We start from the raw sequence: 27387 nt of genomic DNA, 5'->3' as shown, positions 1-27387 counted from the left end.
AAGCCATCCCTTTAGTCTCTCTGCCAGGACCTTCGCAAAGATCTTGTAATCATTGTTAAGTAAGGAAATAGGTCTATAGTTTTTAACATTAGTCAAGTCCTGTCCTTCTTTAGGGATCAATGATATATTAGCTTCACTCCAGGTATCTGGAATTCTTTGATCTCTCAAAACACCATTGATCACTTCTTTTAGAAATGATGCCAGCTCATTGGCCATTACCTTGTAAAATTTAGCTGTAAGTCCGTCAGGTCCCGGCGCCTTCCCCAAATTTGTTGACTGTATTGCTTTCCTTATCTCTTCCTCTGTTACTTCACTGTTCAATTTAGCTCTCCAATCGTCCGAAATTACTGGAAGCTTAATTTTCCCCAAATATGTCGCTATTGAATCTTTATTCACTTCTTTTTTGTCATACAATTTAGCATAAAATTTATAGAAAGCTCTACTTAAAGCAGTCTGTTCCAGATGCACTTTATTGTCCTCACATATTTTATTAATTGTCTTTTTCTCCTTTCTCTTCTTCAATTGCCATGCCAGGTATTTCCCAGGTTTATTTGCACCTTCAAACGACTTTTGATTCATTCTTTTAAGATTCCATTCCAATTCTTTATTATTCATTGCCGTCAACTGCTCTTGAAGGATTTTAATATCTTGATAGATTTTCTTTTTCCCTGGTCTTTTCTTTAATTGTATTTCTTTTACTTTTATTTTTTCCATAATCTCCTGTCTCTTCTCCTCTCTTTTCTTTCGAGCTCTTCCATTTAATTCCATTAGTATGCCTCTAATTACTGCTTTATATGTATCCCATACCTTGTTGGTTGGTACTTCTCGATTCATGTTATACTGTATGAAGAATTTTGTTTCCCTTCTCAACATCTCCATATTTTCTCCTTCTTGTAACAAGTCCTCATTTATTCTCCATCCTTTCCTCTTAATTCTTTTTCCAAACTTCCACATTACTGGGTTATGATCTGAGCCTACCATTGGCATTATTTCTACATCCTTAGTCCAAAGCACTAAGTCCTTTGAGGCCCAGATCATATCGATTCGTGATAGGGTAGAATGCCTTGCGGAGAAAAATGTATAATGTCTACCTGTGGGATTCTGCATTCTCCACACATCTTCCAGAGTTTCCTGTTGCATTAATACAAAAAAAGTCTTTGGTAACAGTCCTCTTTTCTTTTGTGCAGTTACTGATTTTTTATCTTGTTCTAAATTTGTAACTCCATTGAAGTCTCCTGCAAGGATTATCTGATCATAAGAGAGTTCATCTAAATGCTTCCTTAAATCATCAAAGAAGCTCTCTTTTGCTCCATTTGGTGCATAAATTCCAATCACCAACACTTTCTTTAAATTCCATGTACATTCCACTGCTATAAATCTGGCTTCCGCATCTCTAATCATTAGCTTTGGCTGTAGCTCCTCTCTTATGTATAATACCACTCCCCTTTTTTCTTTTTTGAGGCCGCTACAAACTCATTGCCCAACTTAAGATATTTTACATCCTGATTTCTAATATGGGTCTCTTGCAAGCACACAATATCACATTTTTGTTTTAATAGCCAGTGGAAAATACTTTTTCTCTTATTAGGTGAATTAAGTCCATTTACATTCCAAGATAGTACTTTACACTCCATATTCATAGCCTTGTTGTTGGTAAGTCTTTTTCATTGTCTCTCATAAACTTTTCCATCTCAAATTCAGACCTGATGCGCTTTTTCAGTCCTCCGAATTCGAAGGATATCCCCCTCCGGTAATTCCCATCTGTATCTTACTTTCATGTCCTTCAAATTCTGAACTAAGACTTTGTATTTTTTCCGATCAAGCAGCACCGATCTGGGTAACTCTTTCATGATGATAACCGTCTTGCCATCAACTCTCAATGGATCTTGAAACTGCTTACTCACTATCATTTCTCTTGAATTCCTTGTCGTAAATTGCACAATCACATCCCTTGGTAGTTTCCTCTGGGTCGCCAATCTGGAATTTATTCGATACACCACATCAAGGATAGCCACAACCTCCTCCTCCTCCTTTCCCAGGTATTCAGCTAACACCTCTGTAACCTGTTCTTGTGCTGTCTTTCCATCTATTTCCGGCAAACCTCGAAACCTCAGCTGCTTCTCCATGTACTTACTCTCCGCCACTGCCATCCTTCCCCTCATTGCTCTCATATCCGTTCGTTGCGTCTGTGTAAGATTCTCCACCACCTTCTCGACTACATTGACTTTTTGCTGCGCTGCTTGCAAGTCATTTTGTATTGTTTCCATTCCCTTCTTTACTTCTGCCAATTCATTTTTTACTGTCTCTTTAACATCTTTGACTTCCCTCACCAACTCCTGTTTTGTCTCCTTCAATTCCTTTAACATTTCCAGAAATTTTTTATCCAGGTTCTCAATAGCCGTTCGCCACTCTTTTTTCAACATCGTGGGGCTTGATTTACCTCACTCCCACGAGTCTGCACGTTTCCTTAGCTCCGTGGCGTTTAAATTTATGTCCCTCTAAATTAATTTGACTGTCCCGATGCTTAAAAAAAGCAAAGGATGTTTCAAGAAGTCCAAAATGTCGGGCGTCTTTTCTCTATGTTTTTTCTGTAGTCTTTTTGCAATCCAAGATGTCCTACTTCCTCTCCCGTTGAAGTCAAAGTCCTTCCCTTTTCAAAAATGGCGATTCCCTTCTTCCTGTCTCCAATAAGGGTCGTCTCTCTCCAGCAGCTCTATCACTGTGACGCACTTCCTGTTTCCCGTCTCTCCACTGCAGCTCTCGCGATGATAGAAATTTTCTCACAGCCTGCTATCACTCTCTGACCACAGGTATGAAAAACAATTGTCCAGTTTCTTTCATAGCTTCATTTAACTTAGTCCTTTTTCTAAACTATTTCTTGCCGAGTCTTCCCCTCATTATATTCCGTCTGTTGCAGTTTAAAGTTTCACTTTAAGAGTTCGTTACTTTAAGCAATCCATCCCAATTCGAGAGATAGTGATCTTTACCTTTTCAAGCGTCTTTCTGGGTTGTAATCACTGCTTCGATCTCAATTTCTTTTCCACCTACTTTTCCCCTGTTGAAGCTTGGGCATGTAGGTCTTATGCCAGCCGCACTGGCCCCGGTTCTGCCGCAGAGATTTTAGCCGACCTGTCTTAGGGTGGGACCTCAAGGGACGAGAGAGAATCCTTAGCGCAGAACCCCCCCTCGCCCGAGATCGACGCGCCCTGAGGTCTTTGAGCGTTCTTTGCCTGTTCTCCGCCTGAGAGCAGGTGGCCGGGGGCTATTTGTGCCCCTCCGGCCGCTGAAACGGCAGCCCGGTCAGCTCTGCACTCAGAGCTGCGTTAGACCTCCATGGATCCCAAACCGGAAGTCGGGGCATTCCAAGTCTTGAAGGAGCGCATGACCTCCGACCCAGTGTTGCGACATCCCGACCCTGCCTTGCCCTTTGTGGTAGAAACGGACGCCTCCAATGTTGCAGTGGGAGCCATCCTGTCCCAGCGGCAAAGACCAGCGGATCCGCTTCAGCCCTGTGCGTTCTATTCCCACCAGCTAACTCCCGCAGAACGCCACTACACCATTTGGGAGCGAGAACTACTGGCCATCAAGGTTGCTCTGGAGGTTTGGCGTCACCACCTCGAAGGAGCACGCCATCCCGTGCAGATCTGGACCGATCACTGGAACCTAAATACCTGCAGACTGCCCGACAGCGGAATCAGCGGCAAATCCGGTGGTCGCTATTCTTCTCTTGTTTCAATCTCACCATTACTTACATCCCTAGTACCCAGAATCGGAAAGCAGATGCTTTGTCTTGGAAACCTGAGCACTACCAGGATCAGGTACCTACGACTCCCCCAACCACGATCTTGCCGCCAACTGCCTTTGCTGCCGCCACCGACCCCCCCCCCGTCCCTCCGGGAACGCATCCAACAACAACAACTCCATGATCCCTGGGCCCGGAAGCAGGTGCAAGCAATGCGCGACCAGGAAATCCCTGTAGGAGTAGAGATCACTGTCCAAGCCGGCTTAGTACTGCATCGGGGCACCTCTATGTGCCGGCTGCTCCCTTGCGTAGGGAGGTCCTCCACCTGTCCCATGATGTGGGCTCCACAGGCCACTTCGGGAGGTACAGGACGTTGCACCTTGCCACACGGGAATTCTGGTGGCCCCAGATCTACGCTGACGTGGCCCGCTACGTCAACACCTGTGATGTCTGCCACAGGGCCAAGAATCAGCCAGGCAAGCCGGCTGGCCTGCTGCAACCCCTGCCCACTCCACCGGGACCCTGGCACACAGTCACCATGGGCTTCATTGTTGAGCTGCCCAAGTCGGGACCCCATTCCTCCATTTTGGTAGTGGTGGATTCCTTCACGAAAATGGCTCACTTCATCCCTTGTTCAGGAACACCGACGGCCCGGGAGACCGCGTTATTGTACCTGCAACACATTTCCCGACTACATGGAGTCCCCGAACATATCATCACAGATCGCGGCACTCAGTTCACCTCATGGTTCTGGCGGGCCCTACACTCCCTCCTAGACACCCGACTGCACTTTTCCTCAGCCCACCACCCGCAGACCGATGGGCAGACCGAACGTGTTAATGCAGTCCTCGAGCAGTACCTTCGTTGTTATTGCAACCATCAACAGGACAATTAGGCATCCCTGCTGGCCCTGGCAGAATTTGCATACAACAACGTCGTCCACTCCATGACACGACAGACAACTTTCCAGGCTAACTATGGGTACCACCCACGCCATTTTCCAGAGGTTCTGCCTCACTCCCCTGTCCCTGCAGCAGACGCCCTGACCCGGGAATTGCAAGCTCAACATGACTTGCTAAGGGAGCACCTCGATCAGGCCAAGGCGGCCTACAAGGCCAGAGCCGACCAAGCCCGGCAACCCGGAAAGGATATCTATATTGGGGACAGAGTATGGCTATCCATTCCGCAGTACCAGACCCTCTCAGAAACTGGACGCCCGATACATTGGACCCTTCACGGTGGTGGACCAGATCAATCCTGTAGCCTTCCGGTTGGACCTGCCACGTACACTTCGGGTACACCCTGTGTTTCATCGTTCCTTACTCCTACTGGCCCCAGCCCCGGACCCGCTACGTCCTGCCACGCCGACACCTCTGCCCATATGGGTGGATGACCATGAGGAATATGAGGTTGTCCGAATCCTTGACTCCCGCCATCGCCGAGGCCAGCTGCAATATTTGATTGAATGGAAGGGATATGGGCCTGAGGACAACTCTTGGGAACCTGCAGACCAGGTCCATGCCCCGGCATGGGTTCGAGCTTTCCATGAGGCATACCCCCGCAAGCCGGCGCCGGTGCTTCCAGAGGGGAGCCCTGAGGGGGGGGGGATAGTGTTGTGGCCTCTGGGTCCTCAGAGGATGAAGACCTCGGGGAGGACGACAGGAGTGGGAATATTCCAAGCCCCTCCAGAGGCAGCTGCTTGGAAGACCAACAGGGAATGGAGCAGCAGGAACCCTTGCCAAAGCAGGTTGAGGAATCCAGGGCAGACTCAGGGACAGAGGCTGTTCCCTTACCTGCACCAGTTCCTGAGACCAGGGCAGAATCTCCACCCAGCTCCCCTGAACCTGATAGGCAGCGCAGAGGGAGACAGTGTCTTGCTGCACAGGAAAGGAGGCGAAGTGCAAGGCTTCAGGAACTCAAACAATGACGTAACGACCTTGAGTTGTAAAAGGGTGCAGCACTGCCCTGCAGGTGAGAGCTCTTAAGCCAGGACGCCCTTTCCCTCGTTGCAGAAGCACCTGCGCACAGACCCTCCTGGTTCTACTGCAACTCAGTTCTGCTCTGACTGCTCTTTGGCTCTGACCCTTGCATTCGGCTCCTTGGACTACGCTTCCTGCCTGCTCCCCCGTTGGCTTGGTTGAACTCCGGACGTTCAGAGAGGCTCGTGGCAGACTCCCTGCCTGCATTCCAGCACACTACCGCAGTAGTAGGGGCCATGAGCCATAATAGCATTTGAATTCTCTTTGTCGATTGGAACCAGCATCTTTGGAATGACCATACTAAACTTTTTATCCTTTGTGCCCTCTCTTCAGGTAATAAAGCCTTATTGACTGAGCTATGTAATATTGCACCTGTGAAGTGGATCCTCCTGGTCAGTTCCAGTTTGGACTTTTTTTGATTTACAAAGAATCCCAACTGTTAACAGGTATGCAAAGCTGTCCACCTGTTTATGAACTTCTTCCTCTGACTGGCCTGTAATGAACCAGTCATCAAGGTACGGATATATACAGCAGTCCAAAGTTCTTAGATAGGCAATAACCACTGCCATGCACTTGGTGAAGACCCATGGTGCGGTGGATAAGCCAAAGGGAAGGCTATATTGAAAAACTTCCCCTCCATAGATGAATCTGAGGAACTTCCTATGTGCTGTGTGGATAGAAATATGGAAATAAGCATCCTTAAGGTCTAATATTGCAAACCAGGAGTTGTGTGTCAACAATGTCAGCACTGTGTGTCATACGGAATCTGCGAGGGGTAATGAATTTATCAAATTACATAGATCTGGTATAGGTCTGCGTCCCCCATCTTTTTTATACACAAGGAAAAACCTTGAGTAAAAACCTAGTCTTGCCTCCTCTTCCAACAGGGGTTGCACTGCACCATTATCCATTAACGCTTTCAGCTCTATTCCCAATTCTGGTCATTTCTGACCTTCAAAATAATTAGGAACACTCAAACACAGGAAACTATTAAACTCAATTTTATAACCCAACAAAACAGTGTTTAGAACCCATCTATCAGTAGTGATAGAACATCATGCCCTATAGTAGGGTTGCAGCCTTTCACCAAAGATTGGTTCTGGACCTTAGACTAGTCAGAACTGCTTGGTGCCTTGGTGTTGCTCTTTGGAATGATGTGACTGTGATCCCTGCCTCAGTCTGTGGGTTTGCTTTCTCTTTGCAAAGCCACCTTAGCTGCCTTGATAGGGTCAGCTTGAAGGATAAGAGTACCCTGGTATGGCTGGAAGTGATAATACTTCCCTCTGTATTGTGGCTGCTGTTTAAATTGCCGTCCTTGGGTTGGTGGCAGAATGCCATATGATCGCGCTGTCTAATGATCTTTTCTCTTTTGGGATAGGTAATCATCGGTTTTCTCTGAGAAGAGCATCTTCCCTTCGAAGGGTAAAACTTCCACCCTGGCACACGTCTTGGTGGGTAGAGCTGTTGCTTGTAACCAGGTATGTCTCCTAGGCACTAGGGATGCCAAGGACCTTGGAGATGTATCGGCAGTATTCCAACCTAAATTGATTTGGTGCCTCATGAGTCTCATTGCCTCCTCTTGTATAACCCTGACCAGCGATCTCTGGCCCTCCAGCAGTTTGTCATGAAAGGTAGCTGCCTTATTCCAAAGGAAAATTTGATCAGTGCCCATCATTGCACTACAGTTCGCAATTTTAATGTACAGAGCAGCCGAGGAATAAAGTTTTCTCCCTATGGCATCCAACTTTTTATCGGATGGGGTAGAATGCGGTCCTTGTCATTGGCGTGTCTGTAATTCCTCGGTCACTAGAGTGGATAGTGGAGGGTTTGGTGACAAATATGTACATGAGTCATCTTTTGTTTTATACAAGCTTTCTGCTTTCTTGGTGGTAGCAGTAGCAGATGCAGGGTTCTCAAAAAGGCTACCCATCATCTCCACCAGCCCTTCAATAACTGGGAATGCCACATTTGAAGTGGACCCAGCATAGAGATGTCTGAAAATCTTATCCTTGGCTTTGGGCTCAGCAGAGGAGATATCTATCTCCAAGGATCTGGCTATTCTCAGGAGCTGTTCCGTGTAGGCACAGAAGTCGTCTGTAGGTGACATATCTCCTGTCTCCCCTACCATATCATCTGGTGATGGATCAGAGGGATTGCTGGGGCTAGCCCCTGTTAGGTACAGATCTGGTCCAGCATCCAATTACAAAAATTGGAAAGCTATTCTAGAACTGGAGAAGGAGCACTGTCTCCTCAATAGTTCTGGTGACTGTTCTCTGGACCATATAACCAAACGGTACGCCCTTCCAGTGTCTACTTCTCTCAGCATGCCTTGAGTAGCTCCTCCTAGGCACTGAGGATTGGCTTGGGTGATATCTGCTATGAGGGATCTTGACCATTTCCTCAGACAAGCACACTGATGGTGTCCTGAAGTGTACTGATGATGTCCTGGGCCGCTTAGATGGGGTGAGAGGAGGCTCAATCAATCACTAAGACCTCTTGGTCGATCCAATAGCTCCCAGGAGATGCTCTAGGAGCAGCCTCCTTTGAAGATAAATGCTTAGTCTTCTTCGTCGTCATCTTCTTAGGAGACTCTCCTTCAGACGCTCCTTCCTTGTTCGATGGCTCTGATGTGCGAGCCCGAGCAGGCGGTGGAGCTTTCATGGAGTCTTTCGACTTTGACTCCGAGGTATCGGATCCAATCATGTTGAAGATCTTGGTTCTGACTGACTTGGCCTGGGTCTAATAAGATCCGACAAGCTCGACACCTCAAGAGGCCTTGGTTCTGTCTGGTTTGGTTGGGTTCGAGTCAGAACTGATGCATTCAGTGCCTCATGTGAGATGGAGTGGGTGCGACTCCAAGGGATTTTCAACCCTGATGAACCCGGTCATGGAGTTGACAACAGCTTCAGGTCTGAGGGTTCGGCGTCACCAGGCTGCACTGACTTGGTCATCTTTGGGTATGATCCCGCTATTTCTAAGGTTTTTCCCAGTGATGCCTTTAATCGGACAGCCCTCTCTGCTCTGGCTTTGGGTGTAAAGCTCTGGCAGTGCTTACAGCTCTGGGTATTATGGCCTTCTCTTAAGCAGATTAGACACAAAGAATGCCTGTCTGTCTTTGTCATCTTTGTGTTGCACTTAACGCAACGCTTGAAAAGAGCTTTATCAGACATCATACTCACTCCAACGCAGATCACAATTAGGATAAGCAACAAGCCTTGACAGTCTTAGCTATGAACCTCTTTGACTGGCAGCAAAAGAGGAACTGTGGGTCAGAGGGCTCTGTGCCTCCCTAAGGGGCTGTTTTCAGTGGGAAAGCAGCCACGCAGGCGCTTTGGGAGGTGAAAGCACCCTCTGGTGGTGCCTTCACCTCCCAAAATTAGCTTTAAAAACTCCAGTCGGCAGGCCTGCACGTGCACAGTTCCATTTGGGACTGCATAGAAAGACCAATAAACAATATTTTAGCCTTTCCTTGTGGAAAGTACCAATCAAAACTGAGATGTTTAATATAAATCAGCAGACCAAATCAGAAGAGCGATTCCTGTTGGTTATAGCAAACAGCAAAATAAAATGTAAGGGGATCACAGAGAGATGTAATAGATTAGCCAGATGCCTACCTGATAGACTGAGAAGTGAGTTTCCCAAGTATTCATGTGCAAGGACTTGTAACCTTTCCTAGTTAACTGGCACTCTGTAGGATGGATGTAAACAGACAAACTAAATTGCTTCAGAAAACTTTTTACTGGCAAATTCAGCATCCAGCTCAGAATTTTGAAATCTGAAATAATGCTTTTGCATACTTCGTAACAACAGCAAAATGCTGCTCAGCTTCCATTTGGAACATGGATGCTTTCAAACATGCAAAACAGCACACAGGGAGAGGGTTGGTCTACTGGCCTCAAATCTGCATTGCTTGATTTTTACTACTTTTCCTCAGTAGTGAGGTTCCTCTCAAATGAAAGGTCATGGATTTCCCAAAAGAGAATGTATTGCCTCCTTCTCTCACTCAGTTTTCCAGCTAAACCCCTCCTGTGACTGGACTAATAAATTTTGTAACTTTATTACTGAGATCAAGTGATACCTCCACAAGCTTGATAGAGTGGTTTGAATGTCCGCATGGCAGAATGGTTAAGAGTTTTGGACTAGGATCTGGGAGACCAAGGTTCAAATCCTTAGTCAGCCATGGAAACTCACTGGGTGACCTTGGGCCAGTCACTGCCTCTCAGCATAACCCATCTCACAGAGTTGCTATTGGGATAGACAATGACTTGGAGACTGTACGTCTCTCTCTCTCTCTCTCCCCGCCCCCGCGTGTGTGTGTGTGCTACTCTCTTTATAAGTAAGCTGCTTCTCTTTGTTTACAGTGGGAACACCTCCTGTATCCTCTCTCTCTGTTTCCACTGAGAGTGATTCTCTCTCTCTTGCCTCATGGTCTTCCAAGAGGAAAGATGTTCCTTTTCAGAGCTCCTACCATGATGGCCTCATCCCCATATCTGCCTACGGCCACAATGCTGAACTAGTTGGTTGTGGTATAGGGAAAGTATACTTTAGACTAGGATTCTTTCTTGTACAAGAAAAATGGTTGTGAATGCAATCTACCTCAATAAATTCAAGTTCTATTGTGTTCTACAATTTAACTGCCCGAAGATTGATTAGAAGCATTTTCCCCAACATGCTGTGACTGGGTAACTTTATTACCAAACAAAATAGTTTCTAATAGTTATAAGGATAAAATGGAGGAGGAGAGAAGAACAATGATGATGTAAGCTATTTTGGGTCCCACTGGGAAGAAAAGCAGAACATAAATATCTAAATATATAATGTGAGAAATGTACCCCCCAAAATTACTGACTTGGGTATAGCTAGTCATGTTCCAGTCCCAGCTTTCCTTCTCTATTTATAGCTGGTTTTCCTCCATCTTCCCTCAGCTCTATTCTCATTAGGCAGGAACAGCCTGGTAGCCTAGTCAAACCCAAATGCATGGTCAACACTCATATTCATATCTGGTCTTCCATTATGCAACTGAACAAATTTCCTGCTATACCCACAACAAGTGCATCCCCTTCAGTCTCAAGCAGCCATTTAACTATTTAGATTTCCTATTCTTTTCTCCTGCTTTTTTCCCCTTATTAATCTCTAATCCATTTAAGCACAGAAAAGTGCCACATCAATGTTTCATTTCCCCTCTGGCCCAGTAGCTTCCATAAGTCAAATTATCTTTGAACATCTTAGTTAAGTGGTCAGGCATTTGGAACACAGGAAGAAGATATACCAACAGCACTATCTTCATGAAATGAAATTAAAATTGTAAAGTACTGAACCGGATAAATCAAATGCAAAAATAGGCTTTGTACCTGCTCTTCCGTGCAAGTGTATGCACCTAACCACCCAGTCAGCAGTGCACTACTAACCATCAGTGGTATTGGCCAGTGTTTGGAGGCAGAGCCACAATGTTATCCCTAGCATCAGGTGATCAGCTATGTCAAAGTTCACCCTCTCTTTGGTGCAATACAATTGGTTCCCAACCCACTGCCAGGAAGCATGGATGTAGTACCCAGTGCAGAATGCAAATATCCAACTCCCCGAAACAGCATACAGAGCTCTCCCATGCCATGATATATGGTGCTATAAGTACAGAATCCTAATTTCTGCAAATGCTTTGTCAATGCACAGTCAGAGCAACAGTACAATGAAGCAAGTTACAAAAACAACAAAAATATCCTTCCTTCACATTTCTACAATATTTCATTATAAAAAGCCAAAATGTGTTGTCTACACAACCATCACATGATACAAGAAACTCTGCTAAGGTGGAACAAAGTATGTGTATACAGGCTTCAGAGTACATTTAGGATACTAGACAGGAAATTAACTTTTAGTGATAATTTCATGAAACCAAAAATCTAAATTAGCAAACGGGGAATTTAGCCCAAATGTCATAACTAGTTTGCCAAGGTAAATAAATACAAAGTCCTTTTTCACTTCATTTAGATATGGTATTCCTTATTTCCTAGCTTTAAAATGTTCTTCAGTGCAACTGGGACAATTTCTGCATTCTATCCCAAGATGTACCTGGCACCAATGCAGTGAGAACCACCCCAAGTAAGACATTATATATCTTACACTAACACAAAATACCAGTATTTTAAAATGCTTCAATACACGAAAAGACTCTGAATAAAGAACTTACTTACTAATATAGGATTGAAAATGTACAACCATTCCATGAAGGGAAAGTTAATTGGTGCCCAGGGACACACAAGGGAATAACTCAAAGGTTACCTTCTTTTACCAATCAACAGCTCCCTACCACAAAAGGAGAACTTTCTCTGAATTATGCTAAGCTCTTTGTAAAGAGAGCTTTAAAAAATCTTACTGACAAATTTTAAGAACATTTCAGAATATAACACAACATTCTAATTTTATAAATACTTCCTTGTTTAATAATATAACCAAATATAATAAAGAATATAAAAGTTTCTATAATAAAGAATTTTAAATACCATAATAGTTTTACTGTGCATGACATTATCTATAGTCCAAATCTAATATAACAATTTTCTTATTTTCTTCAGAAATAATTTGAATTTGCACAGCTGAACAGTTTTGTGCCTGTACAAAAGGGTTTCAAATACGCACTCAGAAGTACAATGAAATGTTTGAGAAAATGGGGTGTATCACTTCAGCACAAAGCCTACTCTTACCGCAAGCAAAAATTCTTTCCTAAAATTTGACTATGAAAACACCCAAAGTCTGAACACAGCCCAGGAGCAAGGAAAGTCATAAAGCCATAAAAACCAGCGTGAGATTTCCCTGATGTGGCCTCTTGAAGTCATAAAACTCAAAGCATCTTTCCCAAACTGTCTTCATTCACTTGTGCCTTAACTATCAGAGTTATAAATACTTTGTTCCCTTGACATGTTTTCTCCCATAGGCTCCATTTCCACAGGAAATGAGAAGTATTGTAAATTCCTTACATATTACCATAATAACCAAAGCACTTATGCAAAAATATGGCTGGAGACAAGTGAACTGTTGCTTTATATATCACCAGATGGAAACACGCGAATATAAAAATGCATTTGCAGAATGCAGGTTAATCCCACAATAGCAATTTCAAAATGTGCATGGAGAAGACAGGTTTTATCAGTAAGTTCAAAATACGAACTTGTGATACACAGCAAATGTATTGAATCCACATGCTGGACTGAAAACCACTTTCTCTCATGCATTTTTACAGCAACAATGCAACCACTAGAAATCTACAATGGGCAAATACGAAATCGGTTGTAGATCCTTATGGAACAGCTAAGGAGTCTTTTGCATGGCAGTCAACAATAAAGCATTCTTCCACCCACACAAAGGGGGGGGGAAGACCCTTTGCAGGCAGTATAGTCTTGTCGGTCGTGCAAACGTGCAGTTGCTAAGAGGCAAATATGCCTCTCTTGTAATCAAATAGCCCAAGCTCAGCACTGCCGCTGGCTTGGGGCAAAAAGCAAATTCCACCAGCCACAAACTTAGAAACAGTCTTGAATTATTTGTCGCTGACCGCTGGCTGAACCCTGTCCTGATGAGCACCATCACCATTAGCTACTTCTCCGTGTATTCCATCACCCAATGGCAACAGCCGCATGCTGCAGCTCAGCCTACGAGAAATTGATCAAACTGGGTAATGAGACTATTTCTTCACTGAGGTTATTTTAAATGAATATAAATATTTTCTTTCTACATAATTTGCCACAAAAGGTCACCGAGCTCCCTATGATTCTGAAGAAAAATGCTTTAGAATCCCAATCTCCATATTTGAACAAAACAAACAGTTCTGTAGAATTGGGAGGGGGGGCAATGGCATAAATCTTACTGACCTGGCAGCATCCTATACAATTGATTAGAGGAAACATTTAAAGCAGCACATTTTAGTTACAGCTGAAAAGATATAATGCAATTTTGGAAAGATGTATATCTAATCATGATGACTTACTTATTATAAACCTTCCACAGAGGCACATTTTTGCCAAACAGCCTGAACTCTAAAACACACAAATTGAACTTGTGGGCAAAGATCTATAAGCCTGAATGTCTCATTCTGGGTAAACATCAGACCTTTTCTCCCCACTCCCTTCCCATGAACAGCCACTTCTGAGTTTCAGGCAATTTGTCCAGAGAAGCATTTTTATTTATTTACATTGGGGATCCAAAGTGGCTAACACCATCGTTCCCTTCTCCATTTTCTCCTCACAACAGCCCTGTGAAGCAGGTTAGGCTGAAAGTGTATCACTGGCCCGAGGTCACTCAGCCAGCTTCCCAGATCCTAGCCAAATACTCTAACAGTACAACACAAACCACACATATAGTGCTTACGTTCTCTCACACATGGGACTTCTAGGACCATAGCAACACCATCCACTATAGGCTGAACACTCCTACAATTAGCAGGATATAGATAGGGATAGATTATAGGTTCTCTACAGATTCCTTCTTCATAATGAAATTTGCGTCTGTACTACTTAATGTGTCTTACATTCACTTACAGTTGAGGTCCATTTAACTTTGGCAAGCCGCAAGGAGAAGACAAATTTCTTCTTTCACTTCAGGGTATAATTTTCAAATAGGATTTTCAGCTGTAGCTAAATACAATTAAAATCCAATGTAGTGTTGCAGGTTTACTGAGGCCTTTACCACCTACATAACTATGGCAAGAAAATACATGGAATGGTAAAGACTATCCAACTGCATGTTATTGCTTCCATCCAAGTTGTCCATATGAAATCGGTGCTTAAACCAATCAGCCTCCAGTGGGATCCCCTCTAACATTATCATCAAAACTACTGTGGTAAAAAAAGAAATTATGATTAAAAAATAAGCCTCATGGCTTATAAATGTCTAGGTTTATCCATTAGAGAAAAATGCATACTCTAAAGCAGAGACAGCCATTCTTGGGGAACCATGCAGTTCTTCAGAAATAGAGAGTACACATCAAAACCAACTCCTTCATGAGGGAGCAGACTCTACACTGAAACTGGCACCAAATCTTATGGCTAATACATTCAAACTCAAAGACATACGTAACTATTAATTCAGGGCTCAAAAATTTCCAGGCATCAAGTTGCCATGGCACCTAGAAATTTCACTGTGGCACCTAGCTTTTTCAGCAATTATTTTATTGTAATGTCTCTCAGGGATCCACAGAAAAAATACAAACCAATTTCACATTAGAAAATGATTTTCGGTGACATAAAAATACATGCGCAAAAAGTTCTTGTAATTGCTTTTTTATATGTTACCATTACACCATTCAGTGGTTTTAGATGAAATATTTCTTAACCATTTACTTTCTAGACTGGCTCCGATACTCAATATTCAATTACAGAGCTCTTCTTAAAGCTATACTGAAATTAAGAGAAACTCAGGAGAAGTAATGTTAGTTAGATGTCAGTTTTTTGTTGTGGTTAAGCAAGGTTCAAGTCCAGCAGCACCTTAAAGACCAACAAGGAGTTTCCAGGATATAACCTTTTGAAAGTCAAGTTCCCTCCATTGGATATGAGCAGGAATGGAGATCTGAGTCTTTTGATTCCAGTCAGAAAGTGACATGGTAGTGACAAGTATGGTTGCCCCTTTATTTATATGCTACAACGATTCTGTTATAGCTTTAATAAAATTATGAGAAACCATGAAGAGTTTAGGATTAGGTTTTGTTGTAGCAATAATTAGAAAATATAGTCATTAATATACAAAACACCAAAGGCTGAAAAATGAGTCCAGCTCCTCAATTTTCAGGTTGGGTCCTACAGCCAAAGGAAATTTTTCAAGGCCTGCATCCATGTGTGGAATTCTTCAGTCTGACAACTTTTTGAAAAAAAACATTTTTTTCCCTCTATGAGAAAAGCCATGGCTGAGATATATACCACACCATGGGTAAAAAAATTCTAAAAGATACCAAGACTTTATCTTAGTTATTTTTGAATAGTCTATAAGTCTGAACAAGCCAGCAAAAACTAAGGAAGCATGAAATGTCAGATATCTATGCCCAACAGCACAGGCCCTAAACCAGCATCTATATACTTAAAACTGACCACAGACTGTGATGCAAAAACTGATGACTTTACAACTGATCTCAGCAACTATGGTTAATGTTGCTTCCCTATTTCTCAGCTTTTCTGCTTATAAAGATAACAGAGCAGGTTTTGCTGGTGTCTCCCTGTATATGACCTCTAAGGACCCTGGCTCAGCTCAGCTAAGCCATGGTTGCGCAGTATGTTGGGGCCCTTGACGAGAGTCAAGGCAACAAACCATGATTTGCACTATGTTGAGCATTATAATGCATTGGACCATTCTCTCTCCACAGATGTGTGTAGAAGTTTGATCATCATTATCCTAGTTGTGCTCAAAGAAAATGTAAGCACTACACAAATTGTTCAAAATGATCAAGTTTGCCCATCATCTGTGCAAATGCATTCAGAATTCTCAGTCTATCCAATAATTACAAAACAGACTAAAACATTTGCTGAAACATCATGCAAACTATGGCACTGGACTCACTCTAAAGAGGAAAGCCACTAGCAAACTGTTTTCCATCCTTCACAAACATGTCCAATGCTGAATTCTGAACATGTACATAAAACCACATAAAATTATGAATTACAATCAATAGTAAGGGAAAATTAGCAGCTAGAAGCAGAAGAGCTCTAATCAACAGGGTAGCCATTTGACAAAGTCAGAGGCAACAGCAACGGAGTCATCACAACTTCTACTGCCAACGAGCCAGATGGTGTTACTGGAAAAATTATGCCCGTAGACTGGCAGCTTGATCCTGTGATTACTGCCCAAGGGAAGAAATAATGAAAACAAGAAATAGTTAGATGTGATGGGGTAAATCAATTATCACCAACTCACTGCAGCCCTTTCTAGATTACTGTAGAAACGTATCTTAACTACAAGCACCTGGTAGGTGAAAAGATTCCCATAAGTGGAGATGTGATCTCTCTTCATTGACAAAATTAATATAATGAAATATAATTTTTATTCATGGACAACAAACCAACTTCTCCTAATTCATGCACTTTAAGGCACTTGTCACAAAAAATTTCTATCAGACATCTGAAATACAAGCACCTGGTAAAGTTGCATTTTTATTCCCCCCCCCCCCGCTAGCATTATTTCCAAAAAGCCTAAAAACATGTAAAAGAATTATCTTAAGAGGAGGATTTCTGAAAGGACCTAGGGACAGAGGTGATTTCACATACAGCTAAAGTAGGCTGAAATATATTTGAAATGGAAAGAGCTTGGAGACACTAGAAAAATAATGGAAAGAGCTTGAAGACACTAGAAAAATAAACACACACACCTTCCCCATTCCAGCTTTCCCTTTTTTTATTCCTTTCTGAGAAACTAGAAATAAAATTGGTGCTTTTTTCCTTGCAACACAATGAGCTGAACAAACAGAATAGCCATTGCTTTCCTGAAAAGTCACCAACATTAAGCAATTTTAGAATAAGGCACATACCAAGTCTTACCCATTTTGCAAGCATCTGACAATGAGCCACAAAAATTGGTGGCATTATGCAATGGGCTATAAATAAACTTGGAGACCACGTAAGGCAAGTTAAGAAAACCAGGCAATGGAAGGCAGGATGTGTACACCAATAACCTGTGGGTCATGGAATTTGGCAGCATGGAAAACATGTCAAAAGACAACTGCCAGGATGTCTTTTGGGTCTACAATAAGTAAAACTATTGCCCTCAGAAAAACTCATTAATAGGCACAGAGAAGAAACTTGCAGTAGGCAAGAAATGCTGAGTGAAAGTTAACAGGTGATCTTTCTAGATGCAAAAATGACACAAATGAATCAATCAATAAACCTGTTTGGGTAAAAAGCAGCAAGGCTTTTCTCTTGTGGAATCCACAGTTAAACACAGCAAATTGTGAACAGTCCAAGCTAGCCACAAAGGATCAGCAGCTGAAACACACTGGGATTCCTTGTTTGAGTAGACATACAGTTGTTATGCTGAGATAACACAATGGCAACTATCACTTAAAATGTATTGTGATAATAAGCTCTCTGGGATATACAGGACTGCCCCATTCCAACAAAATATATGCTGAATCATGTATTGAGGATTATCTATCCAACTACCTCATCTATATTTTCTTTATCATTATATCTTTAAAAATTTATATGAACAAGAAAATACAACAATATAAAGGAAACATGTATATTTTAACCTTACTTAAAAACTTTAATCAAGAACACACAAGAAGTGTGCCATAACTGATTTTCTGGACCATTGATTTCATTTTGCACTACACGAATACTCTGTGTGCCATGATTCTCAGAAACCGGCAGGCACTGAGAGCAGCACATTTTCAGCACTCATTTCCACTGCCTGTTCTTGAATCAAAGAGCTTCCTATGGTCACTGCAATTGCTTCAAATATTTCTATGATATTTCATATTGTATTCTATATTTATTTAAATAAAACGTATTTATTTCTATGATATATTCACATATTTTGATGCCACCACAAAAAGCTTACTTCAAAAATACACGCTAGTAAAAAAAAATCGGAACAATTCTAAAGCAAATACATGAACTGTTAGACAAATTTTGTTTCTCAGCTGAAAATGCATCATATTATAATACATCATATTATAATATTGGGATAATTTCTTTAAAGTGAGGCATCGGGAGTTTTATCAGATTCCATAAAACATACAACAAAGAACAAACTGAAAAGAGGCTGTATGCCAAAAGAGAATTTACTTCAGATGAGCCAACACATCATCTCAACATTACAAACAGCTCATGAGCTTGGAAAACAAATAAAATAAACAGAGCATCCTCCATGAAACTTTAAAAATATAGCTAAGGTGTTTGGATAAACAAATTTAAGTCACAGTTAACTCATTTGTTAAAAAGATCAAATTTTAAAATGAACAGAAAATTTAAATTTAAAAACACCACCCCAGGGCTCTTGCCTTTAGTCTGACATTTAAGTGTTGGTTCACACAAGCTTTTTCATAACATATGACCAGTTCTAAGCACCTCCAAACACACATTCACATGAAGGACACTGTGAATCAGCAGTGTATGGCCACAGCCAGGAGTGATTCCTTTGAGCTTAGACAATAGACATGATGCAGCTGCTTACTATAACTATGTACTATTAAGTTCCTACTTGTGTTTCTCTATGCAGTCACAGGTACATCAGTAGTTGACAGTGGCCTAGAATTGCTTGTATACAGGAGAGAATTCTCCTGAGTGAGCCTCCCACTAGTTGCCTTGCAATCAAGATCAAATAGCATGCCTTTTAGAAAATACTATATGCTATAAATGTGATGTTTTCCCGTTTTCAGCCTTTCTCCCTTTCAATTAAAAATAATGCCTCTTTACAAGAAGTGTGGTAATATTAACAATATTTAATTTGCACATAACCCCTCCCCCTCACATTTTGCTGATTTTCAAGTGAATGAAGAGGTTATTAGCAATAGGTCAAGGCCTACTCTCTGTCTCTGCCACAAACATATTAAAACAAAAATATGTGCAACACTATTGTACAATATACAAACCTGTCACTTATGTTACAAGAAACCTAGTCATCAATAAGGGATGGGGGGAGAGAATCCCATTCAAAAATCAATTATATGGAGTCTTTTGTATAGAGAAGTACCACACCTTTCAGGCAACTGGAATTAATGAGCAAGCATGACTATAGAATCCCCATCAGTTTTTCTGACAAAGCTGTGACTACTCCAGTCTCTCATTGAAATTCCATTAATCTGGTGCAGCCGGGTCCAGTGTGAAAATCAAAACTCCATCTAACCCTTTATCAGTTCACAATAACCTACAAGTGAACTCTGCCTGTTAGCATATAGCGAGTTATGATTTTGCTATCAATCAGGCTGCAGGCCAATAAAATAAAAGCTGGCCAGGAACAGTTTGCCAGGCAAGAATTGTGTGTCTTGTTTTAGTTTGAGGTATCCTTTTGGGGTGGGTGTTTGGGGTTTTTTTGGGCAAATTCTTTCTACACTCATATTCTGAGCCTCTTCTGAAAGGTGCCTGGACCTCAGGCGTTCCCACACTGTTTCCCCTCCTGCAATTTAATTGCTGCCAGCAATCAAGTCAAAGCATCACTGAAGTGTGCTTGAATTTCATTAGAAGATATAACTTATGCTACTTTCTTACAGTACCTAATAAACCATAAAGAAACCTAAACACATATGGCTGGAGGGAATAACTAGAAAATTAGGTGGCCATTGGGGAACTGAGTGAACTTTTGAACCAAGGAAACAGAGGAGAAGAATACTTTCAAAACAAAGGGAAAGACAGAGTTTATAGTATATACTTAAAATGGTTGAGTTGACATTATCAGAACTCTAAAAAATAAAATCTGTCATGAACAATATGCAGCATTTATAATCTAAAGTTTGGATACATATTTCATGCTTGCAAAGAAAACAGCAAAAAAAAAACCCACAACCCAAAGCTTCTAGATTAACAAAGATGCCTTTTGGTGGCCTGTGCTAATTTAGAGTATTTATTGTTTAGACACAACAATTCTAAGTAATATAACTATTAGACAATGGTCAGAGAAAAGACCATTTTAAAAATTATACATACAACATCACATGGTCATTAGAAAAAACTATTTATCCAAAATTATCTTTTTAATAAAATCCCAAATAGATAATCAGAAGCCAAACTCATTACAATAAAATCTTATTCTTAGAGACAATGTTTTATTCTGCAGGTGTGATCATGGCTGAAGATGAATAACCCATTTCTTAATGGAAGAAAGACTACTGGGTACTGATAGATCTTAATTCCCCATTTATGCCAAAATGGGCAACATGTTTCATCGGCTGAATATTTCAATGATTTCATATTTCCAGGTAAGTATACTTCAGACTACAAACTTAATACCTGGCACTACATTTAACATTTCAGGTGTAACCGTTTTCATTTGTGAGACAATCACATTCAGCAGCATAACAGATTAGGACTGGACGTTTAAATGCTGAATGCTAGAAGCATTAAAACTGGCCTAAAAAGAGGTAAATAGGAAGTGAGACACTACGTTTGTTTCACTGCCCCATAGATAGATGCATTAGCGATCTGCTGGATACGCAAATTAAAATGGTTACCTATAGAGCAGCTATCAAAATTTATGAAGTATATCCACCAACGTAATTCATACTAATTAAAGAAGGGGAGACTGATACGTAACCAAACAGACAACCAGAAACTGCTTGTTTCGTATTATAATCTTCATGTGCATTTTTACAATATTTGTGGTATGAAATGGTTAATCGGTAATAGAATTGAAAACTTGTTAAACTAATGATTTACATATTGGTACTGAAGGGATACTTAATACTTGGGTATCCACATTGTTGAGAAATAGGGATTTTTTGTTTATCAGTAACTGAAGTTGCCTTCCCCCTTTAAACAAAGCACTTTTCACGTGCGTTCTCTGTAACAGCATTCAATATGTCATAGATCTGAAATGCAGCAAAATAGTACATAAGTAGCATGTACATTAGGAAATAAAGCACCTTTTTTCTTTTGTTCATCATCTTCAAAAAAATCAGTCTAGTTTTTATAAAATCTGTTTTGCCAACATAAAAAAAGGAAGCCAAAAGCAAAAGGTTATTTTATTGCTTGTTCCAAAAATAGGACCTCTCCCCTTTCCATTATATAAAGCAAATTCCACAAAAAATAACTTTAATAGTTACTGTTAGACAATTTACAGAGTTCTAGGAATGCAGATACTGTAGTCTGAACCAGTTGTTAGAAGGTTTATCACTTACGCACATACTTATCCCTGTTCTGCAGTAGACATAATTTTATACCTCATAAAAGCAATATATGTTTCCAAAGGGAATAATCTGGATAACATAAAATGTAGAAAAGCATGTTGCAGGAAGCATATTTTCATCCTGCAATGGTACCTCAAGGTAGAGATGGAACTGCACAGTTTGATCATAGTATGGCTAAAAACATCATTTAATTTTTAAGTCTAATGTTTCTGAATTAATTGGTTGCTCAGACACATTTGATCATAAATACTTTTTTAAAAAGTCTGTGTCAAGCTCTTATGCAACAATCGCCATATACTACTCAATTGTTCTGCTCTTCAAGAACAATTTATAAAAGATCCAACGGTGTAGTCCTATGGACAGTTATTCCAGCCTAAGATCATTTATACCAATGGGCTGAGATTGGAGTAATTCTGCACACACACAAAATCCCATGCTGTACGGCTGATATTTTAATGAACTCAGAATTGGGGAAGGAGGACCCTGTTCCAACACTGTTCCTCCCCAAATGGTTTGAATTAGAAATCAAACAAACAACTACAAGAAAGACACATATGAATAATTTATAAACGAATTCGGCTTGAGGATCCTCCCCCCTGCAAACTATCAGCTACATCATTTCATTATTTATGCAGCAAAAGTAGTAGGTAATTAAGATGCACAATAAAATTAAAACAAAAATCTTATATTCATCATGAATTAACAAAAGTTTTGTTTCAAAGGAAAATTCTGAGTATACTTTGGTGTCCAACCCATTGTGATAGAGCAGATCAAGGGGAAGGGAATAAAAAGATGAAGCAGTTTTGACTGTGGAAGGACAAATGAACAGAGTGTGCATTAAAAAAAATCACTGTGCTTTATTTACCACTAGAGAGCACTCTTTTGTTCCTTAAAGAGTGATAGGAAGGCAATAAAACAAAGCCCATATGTCTCATGAGGCCTTGCTGTTTAGCTCTTGCCCCTAAATTCACCACTCAGTTCAAAAACATTGTAGTCTAATCAAACTATCTAATTAACAAAATTACTGCATCCTGAAGTAAAGAGAACCACTTACCATCAGATGGGCCTTCATCGTCTTTATCATATCGGTCAGACAAGCTGTCAGGAGGCACAGGCCAAGAACCTTCATGTTCTTCTCCATCTTCTAATTCTCCTACACAAACAAAACATTTACCAGGAGTTAAAACAGATTCCTTTCCATTTGACAACGCATAGAATAAAGCATCATTAAAAGATCAATTTCAAATACCAAAACCCGCACATATAGACCCTTTCCTTTATATATATCAGAAGTCCAAGTTATGTGAAAAAGATTCAACAAGCTATGATAGAGAAACTATGTAAAAGACTGAGGGTGGCTTAAGTATCAGAAGCTTCTGACCCATCTATATCCCCCGTCCAACATTAAATGTGACTTCCCCTATGAACTTTAAATAAATAAATTAAATGAACCACCATGCATTCCCCTATAACATCCATTCCACACAGCACTAATACACCATTAGTGACAGGATGCTAGCACAACGCATAGACAGATTGCCCCACATGGAACACTAATTTCAAACAGCAGCAGGACAAAGGGCATATAGTATGGCACACCGGTTACAGACTGCTTCATCACCCATCCAGCAGGCTATTCGTTCGACATCTGCCAGTCCACTGTTCAACTTGTTTTTCAGCAACATCACATTCAGTCAGATGCTGCGTGCAAAACCCAACATGAATCCACGCAGTCCACTGACACTCATAGCTAAGGAGCCTTTCATAAGCTTATAAAATCCACAGCTAACATTTGAATACACCTTGCAATACAGTGGCGACCCATACCATGTTATTTTTCACCTTATTTGAAGAAAGAGGGTACATGAAGAAGCATTTATTTAATAATATCTAACTTCCCTGCTCAAACTTTTTTCTCTCTCCAAGCTCTTTGAAGGAAGGGTGGGATCCAAATAAGATAATAGTACATTTCCATAGTTCATGAGGTTTGTCTCCAGCTGTCAGCTACTATTTATAAAAAGTTTCAATATAAATCAGTACTAGCCCTTTAAAAAAAAGCTTAGAACTTTTATAGCTCTCTGTATTTCCACAAAAACCTACAACCTAGATTTGACCAACTGAATTCTGCATACTTTGCAAAATCATGGTAATGGCAACTATTTAGGAGCAAAAGCATGACAGCCTTCTCCTGTATCTTTCTCACACACACACACCCCATTTGTAAGAACATACAACTGATTTAATGAAAGCAAACATTTTGTACACACAGTGAGGACAATACCCACTGTAATTACCCTTCTAATTTAAAGACAATACTGGTGAACATAAATTCTCTTACCAGTTTACTATAGGTAATTATCACCCTTCCTTTTGGGGCTAGCGTCCCTATCCAACACAAAGACTCTCTTCTCACAAGTTTTCCACAGAAATCAGAGGAGGAAGGGATGTCTATGCTGGAAAGAAGGATCTAACCCCTCCCCCTTCCCAGCCCGCTGTCACAGATGCAGGACTCAGGAGAGCTGCAGAATTAGCTTCTGAACTACTGGAAAGGGGTGCTTTGCACCTTGTCACACTCTGCCCCTGTACCTAACCAGCTCCAACTCAAACTCCAAAATGCATGGATAAGGACCTATGTGATAAATATGCATGCGTAGTTGGGGAGAGAGCACCTGATGACTGCCACAACAGCCAACAGAAACATCACTGCCAAATAGTGCTAAGATAAAATGCATCGTTTTATCCAAAATTTACTGTCTGTATAAAAACCTGTTTTACATATTACATTAAAAAAACTACTCAAAGCCTTGCCGGTTTGCCTGATTGGCATAAATACCTGCATAGAAACAGCCATCTTATTTTTTAAAAATGGAAATGTTGCATTTTTACAAAATTATGAGCCAAAAAGTGGGATACAAGAAGTCAACATTAAATGGGTCGCTTCTCCCTTAAAAAAAGATCTGTATCAAGTACACAGCTCACTAAAATCAAACTAAACATCTGTTGTACATCTGTTGTGCACACTTTTATACAATAAAAAGTGGGAGAGGGGGCCTTCTGACTGCTGCAACAGCAACAGAAACATCACTGCCAAAACAGTGATAAAATAAAATGTAGCGTTTGTTTTTAACAGGGCCAAGTTTACTAATTTCTTAAAAACCTGTTTGGGGTATTTCTTAGAAGGTCTTGCTTAGCAGCCTATACTCTCTGTTGGTTGAGGCTATGAATGCTACTCCTTCATTCAATTGCATGAGTTACTGTTCAGCAACCTAAGACACAAATTTGGTCCCTTCAACAGGTGCTGTGCACGTACTAACACATGGGGGAGGGCGGGATAAAAAGACCAATGAAGAGTTCAATTGGTATCTATGCAATAGAAAGGTGAACTACAAAGGAGTAATAGGCATCAGGTAAATGTATCCAACACAATTTGCTGGCATAATTGAAAGCATTACAGCCTAATCAGACATCTAAAAGCAAGGCATGTTCAAACAAAATGTCTATAGACTCATTAGCGGGCAGCTATTCCATTATAATCATGCATAATGTCAGTAGTGCCTTGAGCCCATGCCAATGACAACAGCATAAATTTTGCATCTCATTTCTGGAGTCATAAAATTAATGATCAGTTTAAAAATACTTCTTTATAAAGTTATTACACAAAGAAAAAGGCTCGGATGTGTCCCTGTAATGTAGCCATGAGGATAATTAAGAGACTAATGCTCATTAATATGGCTTCCCCCGAACAATCTTTTGAATTATCCTAGAACTTTTTTTAAAAGTTTCATTAATTAAACATAGTTTAACGGTTACAGGAAGAAAATGCTCCTATTTTTTCTTCTGTAATTTAATCACATACATTTTGATAGTAGAATATTTATATAGTTTGCAATATGACATAGTACTTGACTATTAAATGTAATTTTTTTCATTTGTATGTATTTACTTATTAATCTTAGTGGATAATGCTGCTACACTAATATGGCAAACTAAGCCTTTAGCTCTTGCCACTATTAATGGAGGATACCCATTAATTTCCAATAATAATTTCAGATTGACTTTGCATCAGCTGCTATAAAGGAATTAGTCTTTACACTGACTTTACATATCTGCTAAAATATAGTCTATTCCATTCCTTTCCAACCCCATGCTTCTCTCTCTCTCTCTCTCTCTCTCTCTCTCTGCTCTCTTTAACAATTGCTTTATATTAGTTGTTGTAGATTTTCTGGGCTGTACGGCCATGGTCTTGGCATTGTAGTTCCTGACATATCACCAGCAGCTGAGACTGGCATCTGCAGAGGTGTAGCACCGAAAGACAGAGATCTCTCAGTGTCAATGTGTGGAGAAGATGTTAGCAGGTAATTTATATCTACTCTACCTCTTACAATAGCCCTGCAGATAAGATTAGCATATCAACCACCAATCCATATGCAAAAGAACCTCCTCAGGATACAGTGAAGCTTCCCCCCCCCATTAGCATTCCACACCCTGGGAAACTCTTACAGGATGACTCAGCCCAAACCCACCTTCCTGAGTAGATATAAATTATCTACTCAGACGCCAGTCACAGCTGCTGGTGAAACGTCAGGAACTACAATGCCAAGACCACAGCCGTACAGCCCGGAAAATCTACAACAACTAATGTTCTCCGGTCATGAAAGCCTTCGACAATATAATTGCTTTATAATCATGAGTTTTGTCATCATCAATATTTGACTTCTGCCATAGCCTCTGTAATATAGCACATATCAACAAATTTCAGTCAATACTTTTTGAAACGACTGTTGCTACCAGGAGGCCCCTAAATCCCTAGACACATGTACAGTGTTTTAGTATAATGTCAAGGCAAGAGCAGCCTGAAAAAGAGATTCCTCAAAATTCATCTGCAAAAAATACACAGCTGGCCGTGGCACTGCCATTTTCAGATACACTACATTCATTTAAATCAAGCAAATTGTTTTTGACACTTCAAACCAATTCTGGAAGTTTTATGTGTATTATATATTTAATGTGTATTATATTACAATTAACATTTACATTTAAAACACCAATCCTTTGGTTCCAGTCTAATCTTTTTCTTGCCATTTTTTTTAAAGAGACAGCTTTATCAGCTGTTCCTTCTCACCATACCTCTTTGGCCTATTATATGAACATAAAAGCTGCCTTATTCTCAGGCCATTTAGCTCACTCATGCTGTACTATATCCACTCTGACTGACCACCACTTTTTAAGATCCCAACATCTGTTGAGATCTTTTAACTGGAGATGTAAGGGATTGAACCTGCATCCTCCTGTATGCAAAGCATGTCCTTTCTCTGAGTCACAGTCCCCACAAGATCTGCAAATCCTGTAGGGTACATATAACATAAACAGTCTAGTTTTTAACTCACGTATTCCTTTGTTACACATGATACATAAAGCTGTCTTATAGTGAATTAGACCACTAGTCCATCAAGGTCAATACTGTCTACACAAACTGGCAGCAGCTCTCCAGCATCTCAGGTGGAGGTCTTCCACATCACCTATTACCTGATCCTTTTAAACTGGAGATGCCAGGGATTGAAACTGGGACCTTCTGAATGAAATACAACCACATGATCAGTTCCACCATTTCCTTCCTCTTTCAGTACTGTGGACATTCTAGATGCACTGCTATGTACACATTCCTGAATAACAAAGAAACTGGCATGAGCGGGATTTGAACTGCTTCAGATACTGAGTAAGGCTCCTTTCTGAGGAGAAGAGGAGGCGAAGGCATCAACACGGGGGGAGCTAGTAAGGAAGAAGCCATCGTGTCTGCCTATTCAGGCAACAAGGGAGAGGCAGCAGTGGAGAAAAACATACCAAAAACTATA

The 27387-nt window shown here is 40.8% G+C and overlaps 1 protein-coding gene across 1 annotated transcript in view; it reads right to left on the bottom strand.

Moving 5' to 3' along the window:
* The window catches only part of SKAP2 (src kinase associated phosphoprotein 2), a 198355-nt gene that overhangs the window by 152659 nt on the left and 18309 nt on the right, over positions 1 to 27387 (bottom strand). The window contains exon 4 of the mRNA XM_054991951.1: positions 22590 to 22688. Coding sequence (XP_054847926.1) covers positions 22590 to 22688 — 99 coding nt within the window. The remainder of the gene's footprint in view (positions 1 to 22589; positions 22689 to 27387) is intronic.

This window comes from Eublepharis macularius, chromosome 11, assembly GCF_028583425.1.
Source record: "Eublepharis macularius isolate TG4126 chromosome 11, MPM_Emac_v1.0, whole genome shotgun sequence".
NCBI classification, from domain to species: Eukaryota; Metazoa; Chordata; class Lepidosauria; order Squamata; family Eublepharidae; genus Eublepharis; species Eublepharis macularius.
The sequence above is the reverse complement of the archived record's forward strand: the minus strand, read 5'-3'. Positions and strand labels throughout refer to the sequence as shown.